General features: G+C 35.7%; 1 protein-coding gene across 8 annotated transcripts in view; it reads right to left on the minus strand.

Moving 5' to 3' along the window:
• P120ctn (adherens junction protein p120) overlaps nucleotides 1-16,763 on the minus strand; it is a 36,103-nt gene that overhangs the window by 11,289 nt on the left and 8,051 nt on the right. For 6 of the 8 annotated variants that reach the window (XM_070292963.1, XM_070292967.1, XM_070292966.1 and 3 more), the window contains 7 exons: nucleotides 6,267-6,344; nucleotides 4,371-4,412; nucleotides 4,148-4,277; nucleotides 3,518-3,800; nucleotides 2,488-2,613; nucleotides 842-1,461; nucleotides 218-605 (listed from right to left, as the gene is read on the minus strand). In XM_070292963.1, the coding sequence (XP_070149064.1) occupies nucleotides 218-605; nucleotides 842-1,461; nucleotides 2,488-2,613; nucleotides 3,518-3,800; nucleotides 4,148-4,277; nucleotides 4,371-4,412; nucleotides 6,267-6,298 (1,621 nt within the window). In that variant the 5' untranslated portion in view covers nucleotides 6,299-6,344. Of the gene's footprint in view, nucleotides 1-217; nucleotides 606-841; nucleotides 1,462-2,487; nucleotides 2,614-3,517; nucleotides 3,801-4,147; nucleotides 4,278-4,370; nucleotides 4,413-4,497; nucleotides 4,561-6,266; nucleotides 6,345-16,763 lie in introns of those variants that run through there. The other 2 variants (XM_070292968.1, XM_070292969.1) reach the window with 2 other exon arrangements.

The following is a 16,763-nucleotide window of genomic DNA, read 5'->3' on the forward strand; positions in this document are numbered from 1 at the left end:
AATTATATGAGAATTTCAGTGATATATTTTTAATTATTAATTTAATTAGATTAAATTTAGATGAACTTTAATCTAATTAAAAATTCACATTAATTTTCCCAAATTTTTAAAAAGAAAATTTAGACATTTCTTGTGTATCTCGAACCTTTCATAGGATGTCCAAAACTGATTTTGGGCTACATAATAGATTATTAAAAGATCTCCCGCCCGATCTCACCTTTCGCGGGTGCGGTGACCCTGTTCTGTACCGTCGACTGTATCGGGTGTTTGTCGTAATTGGGATCCTCCACTTCTTGACAGCGGTAACTCAGGTTCCTCAAGATGCACACGCAGTTCTCGACGATCTTGTTACCGATGTTAGATTTCTCGATCGCCGAACGTACCACGTAAAGCAATGCGTCCACCAGACCGTCGCATTCCCGTAGATTCTTACGCGCGTATTCGCCGGCGCTGGAGACGTTCCTCAGGACGCCCGACGCGTTTCTAAAGACCGTAGACCAGCAGGTCTCGCCGCTCGACGAGCTCGGGTCCCAGCCGCTATGAGGTATTATTATGTTGTTCACCACCATTGTAACACCATCGTCGATGATCGACCTCTTCAGATCCTGCAATCGTCCATCTAAATTAGCGCGATTCTCTTTTTCAATAAAAGTACCTCAATGTAGTTAGAGTTGTATAATTAAAGAATTTTATAATAGCAATCTTTCTCTCTTTTTCAAGTCTGAATTAGCAACATTTAGTTTATCGACGTTGTAGATACGAATAATAATAGAACAGGAAACGCTCTTCGTTTTTTAAATTTTCGTACTTCAAAAAAAAAAAAAAAAAAAAAATCACTCACTTCGCACGAGGAGAGATTCCACAGTACCCCCGTAACCAGTTCCTTGATATCTGCGTCGGACGTTCGTCGCAGGAGATTGATAAGAGCCGGTACGCCGCCGGCGTTCTTGATGGCGCGCTTATTTTCGTCATTCTGGCGACCGTACGATAGGTTTCTAAGGGCGCCGCAGGCGTTTCTGTAAACGTCCAGGGTGTCGTGATCCAGTAGCTGTACCAGAGGCGGTATCCCGCCTAGGCTGCGCGTCTTCTGCTTGTTCGGGTCGTCCATGTAGCACAGGTGTTGGAGATAGGCGGCCGCGTTCGCCTTGATTATACTGTTGGGATTGCTGAGGAAGCCGATCACCTCGGATAGGTTCGGGTCCCGCCAGCGCATGGACTTTTGATCGTCGTCGAGGGGGCTCGCCATGCCGGGCACCACCGGATGACGCGATTGCATCCGTTGCAGATGCACCTCGTCCTCGAAAATGCCGGGTGGCACGCCTGACGTGAGGGGCACCCCCGGGTGGCCCTCCTCGTAACCGGGCACGTCGCTCGGTACCGGCCCGACCCCCACGGCGGGCCCGTATCCCACGGGCCCGTACGGCGACGGTGACACGTATCCATAGGCAACTTTGCTCTCGTCTAAAATAAAATATACGTCACGCAATCGATTATATAACTTCCGATTTTAACGTCGTTTTCTCTATCGGAGTCATCCGTTCGATTCCGTGGTCTCGGAAACGCATACTTCGCATATCTTCAGCGATAACTGCTTATCTTTACATTTCGTATTATGTGAAGAGATTCTAACGCGTTGTAAGAGATATATTTTTGCTTTAAAAAATATAATATATCATAAATATTATTAATTATTAACTTTCGATTCTCTCTCTCTCTCTCTCTCTCTCTCTCTCTTTTATTTTATTATTCTTATATATTATCTTTTATAATTATTTAATTATTTATAATGATTATTAACTATGTTTTAATGGTATGGATATATTTATATTATGAGAATATATTATATAATTTCTTTTTTATTTAAATTTGAAAAGAGACACAGAATTAAAACGATGTCACACACGAGTAGAAATTAAAAGATAATGTATCATATGGTAGATTAAACGATTTTACACGATATCTGTCAGACTTTACGTAACAATCGTGAAAAATAGGAACGCTAAATTAATCACGGATTTAATGAAACATGAATAACTTTATAATACATTTATATAAGTCATATTACATTTATTAATAAAGACTCGGGGAGGATATATATATATATCATTAATCCGCATTTCAATATTTAACGAAATACTTTTAAAAGATGTAGTAAAGAAATAGAGAAAGAGAGACGAGTTGAGAATAACTAGTGGATGTAACCGTGAGGATGTTGAGAGGATTCACCGGAAATCATCTTTGCCGATTCGATCTAGAATTAACATAAAATAACAAAGAATAAACAGTCAGATCAGTGAGAGATAATCGAAGTGAATTATGCGATGTCTTATGACGAAATGCAACGACGAGGAATGTTTTCTCGTACGATTTTATAGGTGACGTACGGTTTTTTTATCACGTGAATCTAATCGTGATCATGTTAGAATTTAATTTGTTGATCGTCTCCACGAAAAATTATCGATCGCACTTGTCGCAATTCCTACGTACCATACTGATCCCCAGGACCACCTGGACTCGGCGTAATGCGATAATGGTCCTGTAAAGCGGGGTTTAAGCCGGGGTCGATATCATTATAGCTACCCTCCACATAGGGCGCACCCTTGCGCATATATTCTGCGGAAAGAAAAACCATCACTTATATTGTGTTTTTATTTTAGATACATAAAGTATAAGATACGGATCTTCTTTGTAATTTTATAAGCAAAGTCGAAAGAATTTTCTTTAATATACATTGATTTGTTATTTATATACTACTAATGTTTATACCAATATTATAAATTAATTTATAATTAAACATTTTATTTGAAATATTTACTTGCTTTTACAAGACGGAAATAAATATCTCAAATATGTATTTGTCGTTGAATATTTATCATATAAAAGTCACCGATTGCGGAGTAATTATTTCTCCTATTATAAGAATATTGAAAAGGTCTTATGTTTATTTCTTTTATATATATATATATATATATATATATATATATATATATATATATATATATATACGATATATATTTATTTCTTTGATTTTGTTTTTGTTTCTCTTTCATTAAATTAAGTTAATTATTTTTGCAATTTCGCACGAGACGATTATTATATAAAGATATAAAAATATCGTAATATATTTGAAATAATATACAATTATCGCATACATTTAAAATAAAAACTTTTGATATTTCTTTAAAAATTATCGTTCGAATTAATAATTGTAGCCACTGAATTTTAAATAAATATTTCTTTCCCTCTTTGTTATTATTCTCATGTGGAAAAAAAATTTTTTACTCATATTTTATTTTTAAACAAAACATCATTTAAATAAATATTTTGAATATTCCGTATTTGAAGAAATTTAAAAAAAAAAGAGAAGCTTGATTGCTTATTCTCCTTATAAAAAATAAATTCATAAAAGAGCATATAATTACGCTTGATATTGTACGATATCTGAGAAGGGGAGGAAAATGGCAGCAAGAATGGATTTACGAAGTAAATATTTGTATATGGATTTGCGGTTACATACCGTGTGGCGGGGAAGCACGGCTGTGCTCCGACGGGCTATGAGGGCTGTGCGGGGAATGCGAGCGCGGCATGTAGATGCCATGGGGCCCCGGATAACCTGGCTGCGGCGGATAACCCAGGTACGGGTCGTAATGATCGAAACTGACCATGTACGGGTCCGCGGGGTAGCGCGGATCCGCGTGCTGATAGTCTTGCGACATTAACGGCACCGACATGTAACTGACCGCGCCCGGATCCGGCTCCATGTGGGAAACCTCGCGCACGACTTTCGTCACAGTCGTCACCTGAGGAAGCGCGCACCGTGTCATATAATCTCTCCTCTATTCAACGGGATTTTTCCCGGACGAAAAGCGCACCGTGTATACCTATCCGCTTTCGCATCGCGCGTATCGATATATGACACATGAATAAAATTAATCGAATATAAATCCGCCTTTATTAATGTATATTTTTTTAAATTAAAAACGAATATTAATTGTCGTTGAATTAAAACAAATGTACAAATCTAAATATAATAAAAGATTACTCGTGTACATATAACTCGACACAAGCGATTCAAGTATCATTGAAGATACATGCAAATTTAATTACGATTTGCATAAAAAAATTTTTTAACGATATTCGATCTTACTTGCTGAGAGGTTTGTTGCTTATGAGTCCGAATGAGCAGCGGATCTTCCTGGACGGACAGATGAGACGAGTGCAACGAGTGGGTGTCCGCCTGTCCGTTACTCCCATGGTAATCCGTGTCGCTCTGTCCGCTACGGCAGACAAATCAGAGAAATGAGGGATCGACGGAAGTGCATAATGTTGCACGATTTCGAAAATTACTATAGTCAGAGTGGAATGCTTACGTGTATTGTGGCATGTCGGGGGCTTTCTCCTGTAGGACGCGTCTAAAAACGAGTAATTCGTATAGCTTAAAAATATATCTATATATAGTTTAAAAAAATACTTTTATAAAAAAGAAAAATATTTTACCGAATACACACTCTACACAAAGCTGCTGCACAAATTTTACACAGGAGATATTATTTTCTAAAACAATAGTGGCAATATATAGCAATATTTCATATAGCAATATTTTATTAATATCTGAAATAGAAACTAGTCATATTAAAACAGCACACGCAATATATACAGGTTGAACGAAACATGGAATTTTGCAATCATAATTCTTTGATCGATTCGAGATTGATTTTTCGTTAACGAACAAAAAAAAAAAAAAATTAGCTTTTTTAAAGTTCCTTCTAAATAAACATTAATTTTACTTAAATGTATGAAGAATAAAAAATTTGTTCTATACTTATTCTCTTTTCAAAACTATTGAGACTTCTCGTTAAGGAAAAATCGATTCTAAATTATACATAAACTACACGGAAGTATAATATAATGATGGAAAAATAACAAGCATATAGGAGGGACATTTCGTGATTGATACATAGCAAAATGCAAATTATACAAAGCGAAACAAAACGACGCATACGTCAACTAGGCGCGATAATGATCTCGAGGAGAATGCTACTAATTGCAAGGATCCTTCTCGCTGTCGCGTCATCCCGGCATGCTAATGACTGCGCAGACATGCGTCGATGATGATGGCGAAGTTACTCACTCTGAAAGCGTCGCGTTACGTCTTATAGTTTTAGCTGGTTATTATAAATTACACGACAATGTTGAGTCAATTAGTACTAATTAGGACCGCAATTTAGAACGCGTTGTCCGTAACGGTTTATGCATCGCGATAAAATCGCATTATTGCACGTTGCGGAGTGATTATCAGTGATAATGTATTAACAGTTTCATTATCACGAAATTGAAAATTTCGTAGAAAATTTGTGTTATGTGAAAATTAATTTAACAAAATTATACATTTGTACGTGATGCGTAAATGTAATGTGTAAATTATAATCTACATTTACGTGGAATATATCAATTTGGGAAAATTTATTTTATAATAATTAATCGGATGAAATTAATCGTACGCTCAGTTTCAGCATGAGTAACCATGTGATTAATGCATGTTAGTCACCTCTGCGTGATCTCAGTGCGAGTTATGTTGTGCTCCTGTCTCTGCTCGATCCGGCGATTCACCAGCCTAATGTTGATTAGTCGCACAATTAACAAAACTGATTCGTTCTTATCGCCACTTGCGATTTAATGTCATTGTAACTGTCTTTTTCGCCAGACACGTCATCGTAATCGAAATTTTTCAATTTTCAGCATTAAATATTGTATTTCCATTGAGAGAGAGAGTCTTTCGAATTAAGATTCTGTTAAAGTTTTACCGCAAATTCACGGACAATGAGACTTTATTTTCTATCTGTAGTCCCGAAGCGCTTATCGCGCCAAAAGCTTTTTAATCTCTCATGTTAAGCAACTTCGTAATTATGTCTGAATTATCGCAAAGCAAAGTTGACGTCAAAGTCGTCAGAGAGTAAAATTGGAGTTTATTGTAGAAAACACTCTGAATTACGCGAAATTTTTACAGTAAAATGAGGAACAAATTATCTAAGAAATTTATAGAGAGAGAGAGAGAGAGAGAGGGAAAGAGAGCATAAAGTATCCGAATTTTTTAAAAATATGATAATTGTGGAGAAAATTATTACGATCGATGAATGCTTTTACGGATCGGATAACACTACGAGATGAGATGATATACGATAACATTAATCTTTTATCGAGGAAGCGTATGAAAAAATTTGTCGCGATCTACCATCAGTTTACTTAACATAGAGAAAGACACTTACAGACAGGAGTCAACCAGCTGATTATTTGACATACCAGCCGATTTGTGTCTCTTGCTCCCGAGCAGTGGATGATGTTTTCTGAAAGAAGGAAATTAAAAATTTTACAACTCAAGGAAAAATTAAATCTTATCTATTATATCCAATTACATTTTTTTTTTTTTTTTTTTTTTTTTAAAGGAAAAAGTGATAAAAGAAAGATTCTTTATTTTTTATCTGTTATATCAGTTTCTTATCAATTTAATGTTAAGGATGAATCATAAGTTTGCACGTCTTAAAGACATGCCGTAGATAGAGGCATATATGTATTGTATAATATAATATTTCCTACATAGATTGATTTTCAAATTCAAAATCGACACAAGCCTCTTTTTTAACACTAATTTTTTAATACCATATTAAATAGATTAAAAGTATTGGTCAGTTGTAATTCTTTCTTTATACATTTATCGCAATTCTTTATTTGTCCTCCGCGCAAAGCTTTAAATTGATTTGAATCCTATAATCCTTAATTAGTTATTGACGTATCTCTCGTATTATAATATATTTCTCTCATCGGCAGAGAAATCCTTTTAATTTGCCACTTAACACGTTCGTGCGTCCATACCTAACTCAATTAATTTCTCGCCCGGGCGATTCTTTATCACGCTTCTCGATTTACCGCGGATTTTCCAGGCTGGCTACGAAAATTAGCGTTCATTGAGACAGAAAGGTCGTTTTGGGAATCGTTTTGCTCGAGATAATTCGATTGCTAGATAGAGAAAGGGATCGCGAAAATAATCAAAATGATAGAGCGACGACATCGTTCGCGGGAAAAGCTATAGATTTTGAAAACGAAAATGAAACGAACGGCTGATTTTCGGAGATAATCGAGCGAGTTGTCAGCGCGGTGAGGACGAATAAAATCGTATTCCGCGGGGAGAGGCAATATAGAAACGGGGAAAATGGAGTGAGAGGTAGCAGGGAGCATGTAGAGAAACGATAATTAATTGCTTTATTAATGAGAGTACTTGACTGCTGGCAGCGAAAATGAACATCGCTCGCTATACCGGTGAAAAAATAACAAATCCCATTCCGGTTATCGTTTGAGCAAATGTACATTAGCAGGTACACTCTGTAGAATTTGCGATTATAATGCGTCATTTGCCAACATACACGGTACCTCGGAAGTTAGTTTGCGAGATGGTTTCGCAAATTTCGCAAATTTTTCGAGTAATTAAACCAAATCGTATTTATGACTTATGATAAGCGTGATAATAATAATATTTCGTGACATATAGCGCGGCCTATTCTCTTTTATTGACGTGTTTATATTATATTAGATTGCGGATAAAAAATAATCCCAAGTTCAATTTTATTTGCATTACATTATATTATATATGTATATTTATATACATATATTATATAAATATTAATTTCGCGATTTCTTTTGTTATTATTAATAATTTTGCAAATTGCTGGGCAAATACTACTATAATTTTCGCGGATCAATACTGCGAACGTACAATAGTTAAAGATTCATTTCATCGTTACAGCGAGAGATCGTAGGATATATAGGGATTATAAAAGCGCATACAAACGCGGACGAAACGGGTAGCGACAATTCCCGTGAATTGATAAAACGGCCCGGTATATTAACAATCGCGCACGGATATACCGGAAGCGGAAACGGAAAGGGATACAAGCGAGGAGCAAGAAGAGAATAGGCAATCCTCGTTTATATCCCCGTCTTTTCGAGGCAAAGGCTGGGGGGGGGGGGGGGAGAAAAATGGGAAGAAAAATCGTCACTAATCGACGCGGTAACCGCGTAAACCTATAACGCAAAAATGTTATATTACATCCGAAAAGATATTAATTACACGAATAAATAATAACGCACGAGATGATCTTACTTATAAATTATCACGCTTATACATCTTTTGCAACGTAGCGATTTGCTTTGTGAAACAGCTGAATCGTTAATTATGTCAAATATTCACTTTAGCATTAGTAATTTAAAATTTACATTATGCTCGCACTTAAAATTATCAACGCTTGCACTCATTTATTTAAGTAATAAGTGCATTCCTACATATTAAAATATAAATAGAAGAGATTAATATTTTAATTTGCATGTAATTTATTAAGATTATTTTTATGCGAGATTTGATAGCTTTATATAATATTAAAGAAATAATATAAAATGTGTGGTAAAAAAAATATATAGATTTTTTTATAGAGAAAAAACGGGAAATACACCGAAGACATCTATCTATCTCTGTATCAATAATTTTCATCGCGATAATCCGTTTTAGATCTTTTTATTATATTGCATCCGGTAATTTGCTTTGAGTCAATAATATCCACGCTAGTGTTTAATGATCTTTGTTTTTTTTTCAGTAGTTTTTATGGAATTTAACAATCGATTTTTTTTTTCGTCTTATCCGACAGTCCGGACCGCGGCAATTTATTTTACTGCAATTCAATAATCCGTTCCGAAAGTTAATAATATTTGCAGTATATTTGACAGCTCGTTTCGAGAATCTAAATCTTTTTTAAATCACATTTTTTAATAATCCATTTTGGACTATCGATTTTCATTCGGTTCAACAGAATCCGCTCCGGATCTAATGAGTTTTCATTTCATTTCTCGACGATCTACATGCGATTAACGACTCTGCGCGTAACTGCAATAAAAAATTGAGGGCAACGAGATTTATACCGTAATAGTATGATATCCGGTATATATATATATATATTTTTTTTTTTTAGAAACGAGAATTTTTATATTGCGCGTCTTTTCGCGAACAAAAATTATTATTTTGCTGCTCATCTGATCCTCCGAAACGACGAAGATTTCTTTCTACCGATCTTTTCACAACAAAACCATCTGATCGAGAATTTTTAATTAAATTCATATCGACGTCTCGATGAAAACATCAAGCTCCAAATGGAATTTTTATTATTTCCTGAAAATTTTTCATGAAAACTATATGCATTAAAGATTTTTAAAAAAATCCTCAATTTGCGAAAAAAAGTTAAAGAGAAAGTGAAAATTATTTTTATTTTATTCTAAATATTTTCTTCGAAACTTTAATATGTATTTCCAAATTATATATTTATATATTTGAAACTTGTCTTAAAACTAAAAATCGACCTTTTGTATCCTGTAGAATGCATGGAAGACCGCTCGATAATTCTGGGTCACCTTGCATTTTTCCCGGGTTTGTCTCATAGACAGAAGCGCTTTCGTTCCTTTATTATATTTCTTTCTCATTGCAATCAACAATAATTAAGTCGCACGCGTTACCATATACATTAGAAATTTCGTATTTCTCCGGCTTTTGTACCATGGCCGATTGTTTCTTAACGAGTGCGCGAAAATGAGTGCTCGAATGCAAAATAAAGATCTCGCCGGGGCGATAATGATCGCGGGACATACGTATGTAAATACAATTGCGTAATTACACATGATGATAAGGGAGTGAAGGAGGGCGAAAGGATGCAATATTCACGAAAGACCGCCATATCCTACCATATAATTTATCCCCCGACTTCTTATATATGGTACTTAGATCTTATTTGCGAAATAGACCGCATGAAAAATCTTAAATGGCCGAGAAAGGCCAGATGTACGCGTACCATTGTAATCACTCTCTCAGCGTTTTTCTTCGTACAATTTTTTCTTCGTGTAAGCGTTAAATTCTCGTGACAATGTCGCGTAGAGAGGGGAAAAAAAAAAATTAAGATTGACCTTTTTTTCAAAGACAAATATCTTTCCTTAAATATATTTTGTAGACATTCTCTCTCTCTCTTTCTCTCGAAATTTCTAAAAAAGAAAAAATGTAATAATAATAGAAATAAAATCTTAAATCTGATTTAAAGCTGGTGAATGGAGAGGATGCTTTACGCGCATTGTCTCTTAATATTTATTGCATATCTCAACACTAGATTTTATACATTGAATAGATATCCTTAATAAAAAATTTTCTCCCGAAGCACACCCGATCTCATTGATCGACGACAGTAACGGGGTGCATGTCTTCTATCTTCGCCGTGCTAGATACATAGAGACTATAGACTGTGTAGAAAATAAGGGTAATTGGTTGTGGTAATTTTCTTTTCAAATCATTCCTTCGTCAACTTTCTCACTCTCCCTCCCTCCTACCCCTCCGTTCTACTAAGAAAAGTAAAGGCATTATCTTAATTATAATATTTTCACTGAAACACGTATTAAATTTATAAATATAACAAAAATTTCATTATAATAGCTACTTTTCTTTTTATCAAGAAGTTTTAATTTATGTGTGTGTGTGTGTGTGCTAAAAAATATCTTGTCAGTTTGAACTTTGTGTGCTCTTAAAGAGCACACTATTTATAGATAAGTTGTAAGGAGTATATATTATTTCTAAATTTTTCTTCTTTTCTTTTCTTTTCTTTTCTTTTCTCTTATCAACTTTTCATTAAGACGAAATGTACGTGGATTAATCGGCAGCGCGAAGGACGTGTAACGGATTCGGATTGCGTGTTCCAGGATTGCTGGGCGAAAATTGCACGGAAAAACATGGGAAAATCTCGGTTCTTCTCGATCGGAGAGACTAGTCGAGTCGAAACTCGAGAGAGAGAGAAAAGAAAAAAGAAAAAAAGAATCGACAAGCATTATATCGGTGATCGATGTAACGCGCGAAAGCTCGCTTGATAAGAGCAATCTGTCCCGTTTCGAGCTGTCTGTTACACGGGTAAAGGCGGAAAATCCGGGAGGGGAAGGGGAAGGGGGTGCAACTCGAAAATCCTCGATCGCGGATTCCGTGAAATTCGTGCGCGTTTCACGATTATTCGCTCTTTTCCATCAATTTTCGTACGAATTATTACGCCTGCGTAAAATCACCGCATTTGAAAATACGGTCGAAAAATGATGGCAGCATTAATATTTTTTTACATGCGATTTTTTTATCGTCGGCATTAATGTTTCTCTCTTTGGTTTCTATTATCATCCCTGGCAAAACTAAATTTGCCATAATCGACACACGATTAACAGAGAGAGAATCGAGACATATTAATTAATTTATCGAGAGGAGAAAACTCAATTGGCGCCTAAATATTGTTATAAGTAAGTAAATATTTGCAATATATATATATATATATTATCGAAAAGAGTAGATAGACAAATGTTTCGGTCCAATAATTAATTAATTTTCAGAATTAATTAATAATTTCCTGGAAAAAGAATTATTGTCAGCATTTAGCCCAGAGGATTTAGTAGCATATATATAGACTTATCGCGGGAAATTTTTGTGCGACCTGTGCTAGATTCCGAATGGATTCCATCTTATAATTATCGGTAAAATCGTTTCTTTGCGCGGGAAAAATGTCGGGAAGAGATTTTTTTCATCCAAGATTTCTTTCTGGCGCGATTGAGTTCGCACGGCATGCACGAGGGGTACCATCAATCAATCGTTCCAAGAACTATCTCGCGATCGATGCTGACACTGTCGAAGTCCGGTTCTCTTCTCTTTCTCTCATTCGCATCGCGTCTCTCGCACAGCAGCGTCGCGGCGTCGACGTCAATGTCTACCCACGTCGTGGGGGGCGTTGTACGGTTTCGACACATCTCCCCTTTAACGTAAAATTGACGCCAACTTCCTATTCGGTGTTTAAATCCCAGCATTGATGCGATCCAAATGTTCGTTTGAATTTTGCATTTAAGACTCCTCGATTCCAAGACTTTCAAAATTTAAATTGGAAGAAACAAAAAACCTGCAAGATCACAAGAACCTTTTCATGTTAACGAGATTTATTTTATTTAAAATTATTTTTCTAAAAAAGAGCATCCGCGAAAAAAAATGGGGAAAATTCTTTATACCAAGATTTTCTTACCATTTTACGCGAGGTCTTATTTTACTTTAAGCGTGCCATTTCGACGAACATCTCGAACGTTTATCTTAAAATAAAAGATTATCGATTCAAATCCCACATCTAAAATTACACTGGAAAAAGATAAGATTTTCTTTCTTACGAAATTCACATCTAGGTTTCGAGCTTACGAAGATTTATTGTAAACTCAAGCTGTCTTTCAACATTTTCAATTAAAAAAAAATCATATTTATCTAATGAAAAATATATTGAGCATACACGGGGAAGAGAGATCTTTTTCCTTGCAATATCTTCGCGTAAAGCTTGATACGAGCGGGCGGCGTTCTCTTGCGAGGGAAAAGCTGGAAAAAGGGACCAGAGTGCATCGTGAGCGTACGCGCGCGCAGGAAGTACGCGAGTAAAGGGTGACGAAGAATATACCACGGGGAGAGGAGGTCTCGAGGAGGGAAGGAGGAGGAGAGAATGAGCAAGAGAACGCGCGATGGTGTCACGAGGGAATGAGAACTCCGTCCGCAACCTCGTTTTCTATTCCGCGCCGCATTGTTGAAAAGCTGCTCCCGCTTTTTTTGATCTTTTCTTTCTCTCTCTCTTTCGTTCTTGCTTTCTCTTTCGTTGTCTGAAAATGGGACGAACGTGACTGCGACGCGTGCATCGATGCTCAACAAAATTTACACAATAATCTTATATATACGATTACTTAATTGTTATTGGGTGTACGAAGGTGTCTTGTAGTTTTCGAGAAAAAGGAAGTACAAGATTAAATGCAACAGTAAATAAAAGGATAGAGTAAAACAGAATAATGAGTAAAAAGTTTAAGTAAATATGAAAAAATGGGATTATATGTATTTGTATATAATAAAAAAGCAGATGATTAAATGTTTTTTTGTTTGTATTAAAAAAAAACATAATTTTAAAAATTAGATGTTTTTTTTTTATTATTATTATTTTTGTATGGAACAACCTGTTTTTCGGTTGTTTTTCCCGCGTGATATGATTTTTCAGTTACGATTTGAAATAAAAAAGTGAAAGAGTTTATTTTTGAAATATATATATATATATATATATAAGACGAAAAAAATTTCACGTGTAAGGTCGATCGATATATAGGGTCTAACAATTTCAGGAATAGAATATTAAATTTACTGCCACGTGGATTTGGATTCGAGTCGTTTTTATGATTGAATTGCGATGAGATTTTATGAGTATCGTTTTCGCGTAATACATTTAAATTTCATGTAACACATTTTGCGTTTTGAATGCGTTTTTAATTCGTACAACATACACAAAGAAAGCGAGCGCGTGTGGGATATATTAAATTGAAAACTGTATATAATATATTGTATGTGTGCGTATAAGAGAGGGGTGGGGTGGAGATTTGAATAGAAAACCAATGAGAAGCAGTAACGTGCAAATTATATATTATTATTAATATAAATGCTTATATTTATTATGTTTATTAACGTCCTATTAATTAATCAATATACAAATAATAATAATAAAATGATAATGACAGAAACAAAAAAAGATTAATAACGTTATAAACGATAACAATGAGTATTTTATACGTTACGTCATCGGTCGTCAAATGATCGATACAGCTTCGTGAAATATTTCTGGTACTATACGAGCCACTTTCGTCTCTATAAATCCGTTCGTGGAAAAAAAAAAAAAAAAAAAAAAAAACGACGTTTCTGCATCCAGTGGAGAAAAATAACGGGGGGAGAATCGGTGCAATGCAGAATCCCCTCTTTCTCTCGGTCGAGAGATCCCCCTGTCTCTTCGCTCCCTTCGCTAATCTTTCCGACTCTCGATTCCCCTCCCCTTTCTTTCAGACAGCGCGTTGTCGCGTCATCCCCTCTCGCTCCCCTACCCCCCCCCCCCCCCCCGTTCTAGCTATGCCATACAACGAGGTCGATGTGTGTTTGAATGAATGAACGTAGGGGGAACACGGGACATGCGTGCGCGTGTGTGCGTGGCCCCGACGCCGTTGTACGCACGTACGCGCCGTATATCGGGTGTCCTGGTAACATCGACTGTCCTTTTTTATCGCTATATGTTTTTAGCGCGAATTATTCATTAATGAAAATTCTTAATGTCGTATATTTCTTTATACTTAAGCTAAGAAAACGAAATTTTGCAATATAATCCATTTGAGAATATGATTTTGTCATCTGTTTCTTTTGAAATATATCCCCGAAGTTCGCCAGAAGTTTTCTTGCTTTCAATGATTTATTACTTGAAAATTACAAATGCAAATTACAAGTCCTTGTCAAGAACAAGAATACCAAACGAATAAAAAGGACACCCGTTGATTTCGGATAGCTCTATACATGCATTTCTATGTTCTACGCACAAGGATATCCGACCAAAGGATCAGATGGTCAGGGAAGAAAAATTCGCAAGGTTCTGCATTAACGGCATGTCATGCTGACGTAGTCAAAATGACGGTGAAAGATAAAAGAAAAAGAAAAAAAAAATCATTAACATCAGACGAACTGAAGAAGCAAATATGATCGCGCATAAATTTCTTAGTAAAACATATAAAAACTTTTACGTTCTTGTAGATAAAAAATAGATCAATGTGCAATATATTTTTATACAATATAATTATTTTTCCATAGAAATTTGCATCTAATCGTATTTTAAATATTGTAAAATTCCCGTACACTATTATAATAAAATAATAATATTACTCTCTATTAATGTTCAATTTACATAATGACAATATATGCAATATGCAATATATGTATCGGAAATCGTTATACAACGATCGAAAACGTAAAGAATTGTTACAATTTTTGCTATAAATTTATTCAGTTTTATATTAAATTTATATAGAATTATAATAATTTTTCCCATATAATATTTCTAATAAAATAATTTTGACAGCCCATTTTATAGAAGACAGTCACGTGACATTTCTGAATTAATTTTCTCGAAAGCTTTTACTCCATTTTCCTATAAATCCCATCGCGTCTACATTCATCAATCTCCATCTTTCATCGTTGATAAAAAATGTCGAATCACTTATCTCGCCGTTCACTTGACGCTCGTAATCACGAATGAATCCTTCGCCCGAACAACGCATTTGGCACGCATTATTAATATCGAAAGTCGCGCGTTTTTCTTCCCTTCCCTCGCATTTTCTAATCCAGCTGTACTTGCGTGCGTCTCGAGTACGTCGCGAACAAAAGTGAAGAGGGGGAGGGGCAATAGAGCTTTCTTTCTTTTTTGTCCCTCTGCAGGCAGGAAGCCATTGAAGATGAAAGCCATTTCCTATGCCCTAGGAGAAGTTCCGGTGACGTACAGAATTTTTCGCCCTTTTTTTCCGCACGAAAATCGCCCGAAGACACGTCGTCAAGGCGTCAGATGAGACAACCGTCCGGTAGAAATGAACAGACATTTCGTCTGTGAGATATTGAGCGAGAAATTACACGGGGGACAAAAGTGCTGAACTAGCGCCAAAGAGAGAAGCGTCATGCTTAATTAACGTTCGCGCGACTATCATTCATTTGTCGCGATCTTTTACCTTATTTATCCACCAAACAATCTTTGAATTCTAAAAAAGGCTGAAAATATTCGCCTAATTTCGTGACTTCTATTTTTCGCTCGTGATATAAAATAAAATTCGATATATTTTAAATATTGTCATCTCTTGTAATAATTTTTTTTATTTTTTTGCACAAGTATTTTCTACGAATCTTTAAATAATAATCTTACGTAATTTTTTAGAATTCCAATTTCCGAATAATTTCTCTTACGTGCGATTATTTTCTACATTAAATTTATAATCTTGACGCTTTTTTTTTCCCCTATATTTAAATATGCAAAATACGATGATCTCGCGCGAAATTAATTTGCGATGAAGCGATGATGCGCTTTCCTGCAACTGCAGCCGATATTTCGGCGGTCGCAATTGCAACGGAATCCAAGTATTGCACAATATAATACTTGGCGAAGTAGGGCGTTAAGAAGTCGTCCTGATCCAATAATGCTCGCCCGGGTGAAAGCGGCGTATCGGTTAATCGCGCGTCGTGTCGCAATCACGCGTACATTTTCGGGGAAACGTCACTTTTTATTTGGCGAATCAAGAAACTCAGTCTCGCGAATATTTTTCCAAAATAAAAAAGAAAAAAAATAAATACTCTCCCCACTATTCTATCTATTTCACACAAGGTTGTTGATTAATTTCGATTATATTAGGAATAACAAAAATCCCTCTGCCCCCCCCCCCCCCCGGTCCCCTTTTCTCCTCCTGTCAATTTGAAACTTTTATATTAACGGAGATTTTTTTTTTTTTTTTTTTTTAAATATCGATCTTTAATATTAAACGACAATTAAATCCCTGTCTCGGAAATTAACTGAAAATGAATATTCAATCGACGTATTTTGCGCGTCAGCAGGATCACTCGAAAGGGATAAGGATTTATAGAGTCAAGGGGTTCGAAATTATATCTCGAGTAATTGATTAAACATAGACCCAAATTCGAAATCTTAAGTGGTACGGAATTAGTGGGACGAAAATTTTTCTGAACGCGAGGAGAATGAGAAAAACACGACGCGATACGTCCTCTCGTCTCTCGGCAGATTTCCATTGATAAATTCATTCGGATCAGTTTGACGCAACTCCGGCAGCTACTATTCGCT

The sequence above is a fragment of the Polyergus mexicanus genome, unplaced genomic scaffold (genome assembly GCF_030449975.1).
Source record: "Polyergus mexicanus isolate NDT 795.1 unplaced genomic scaffold, iyPolMexi1.0 SCAF_3, whole genome shotgun sequence".
In the NCBI taxonomy this organism is placed as follows: Eukaryota; Metazoa; Arthropoda; class Insecta; order Hymenoptera; family Formicidae; genus Polyergus; species Polyergus mexicanus.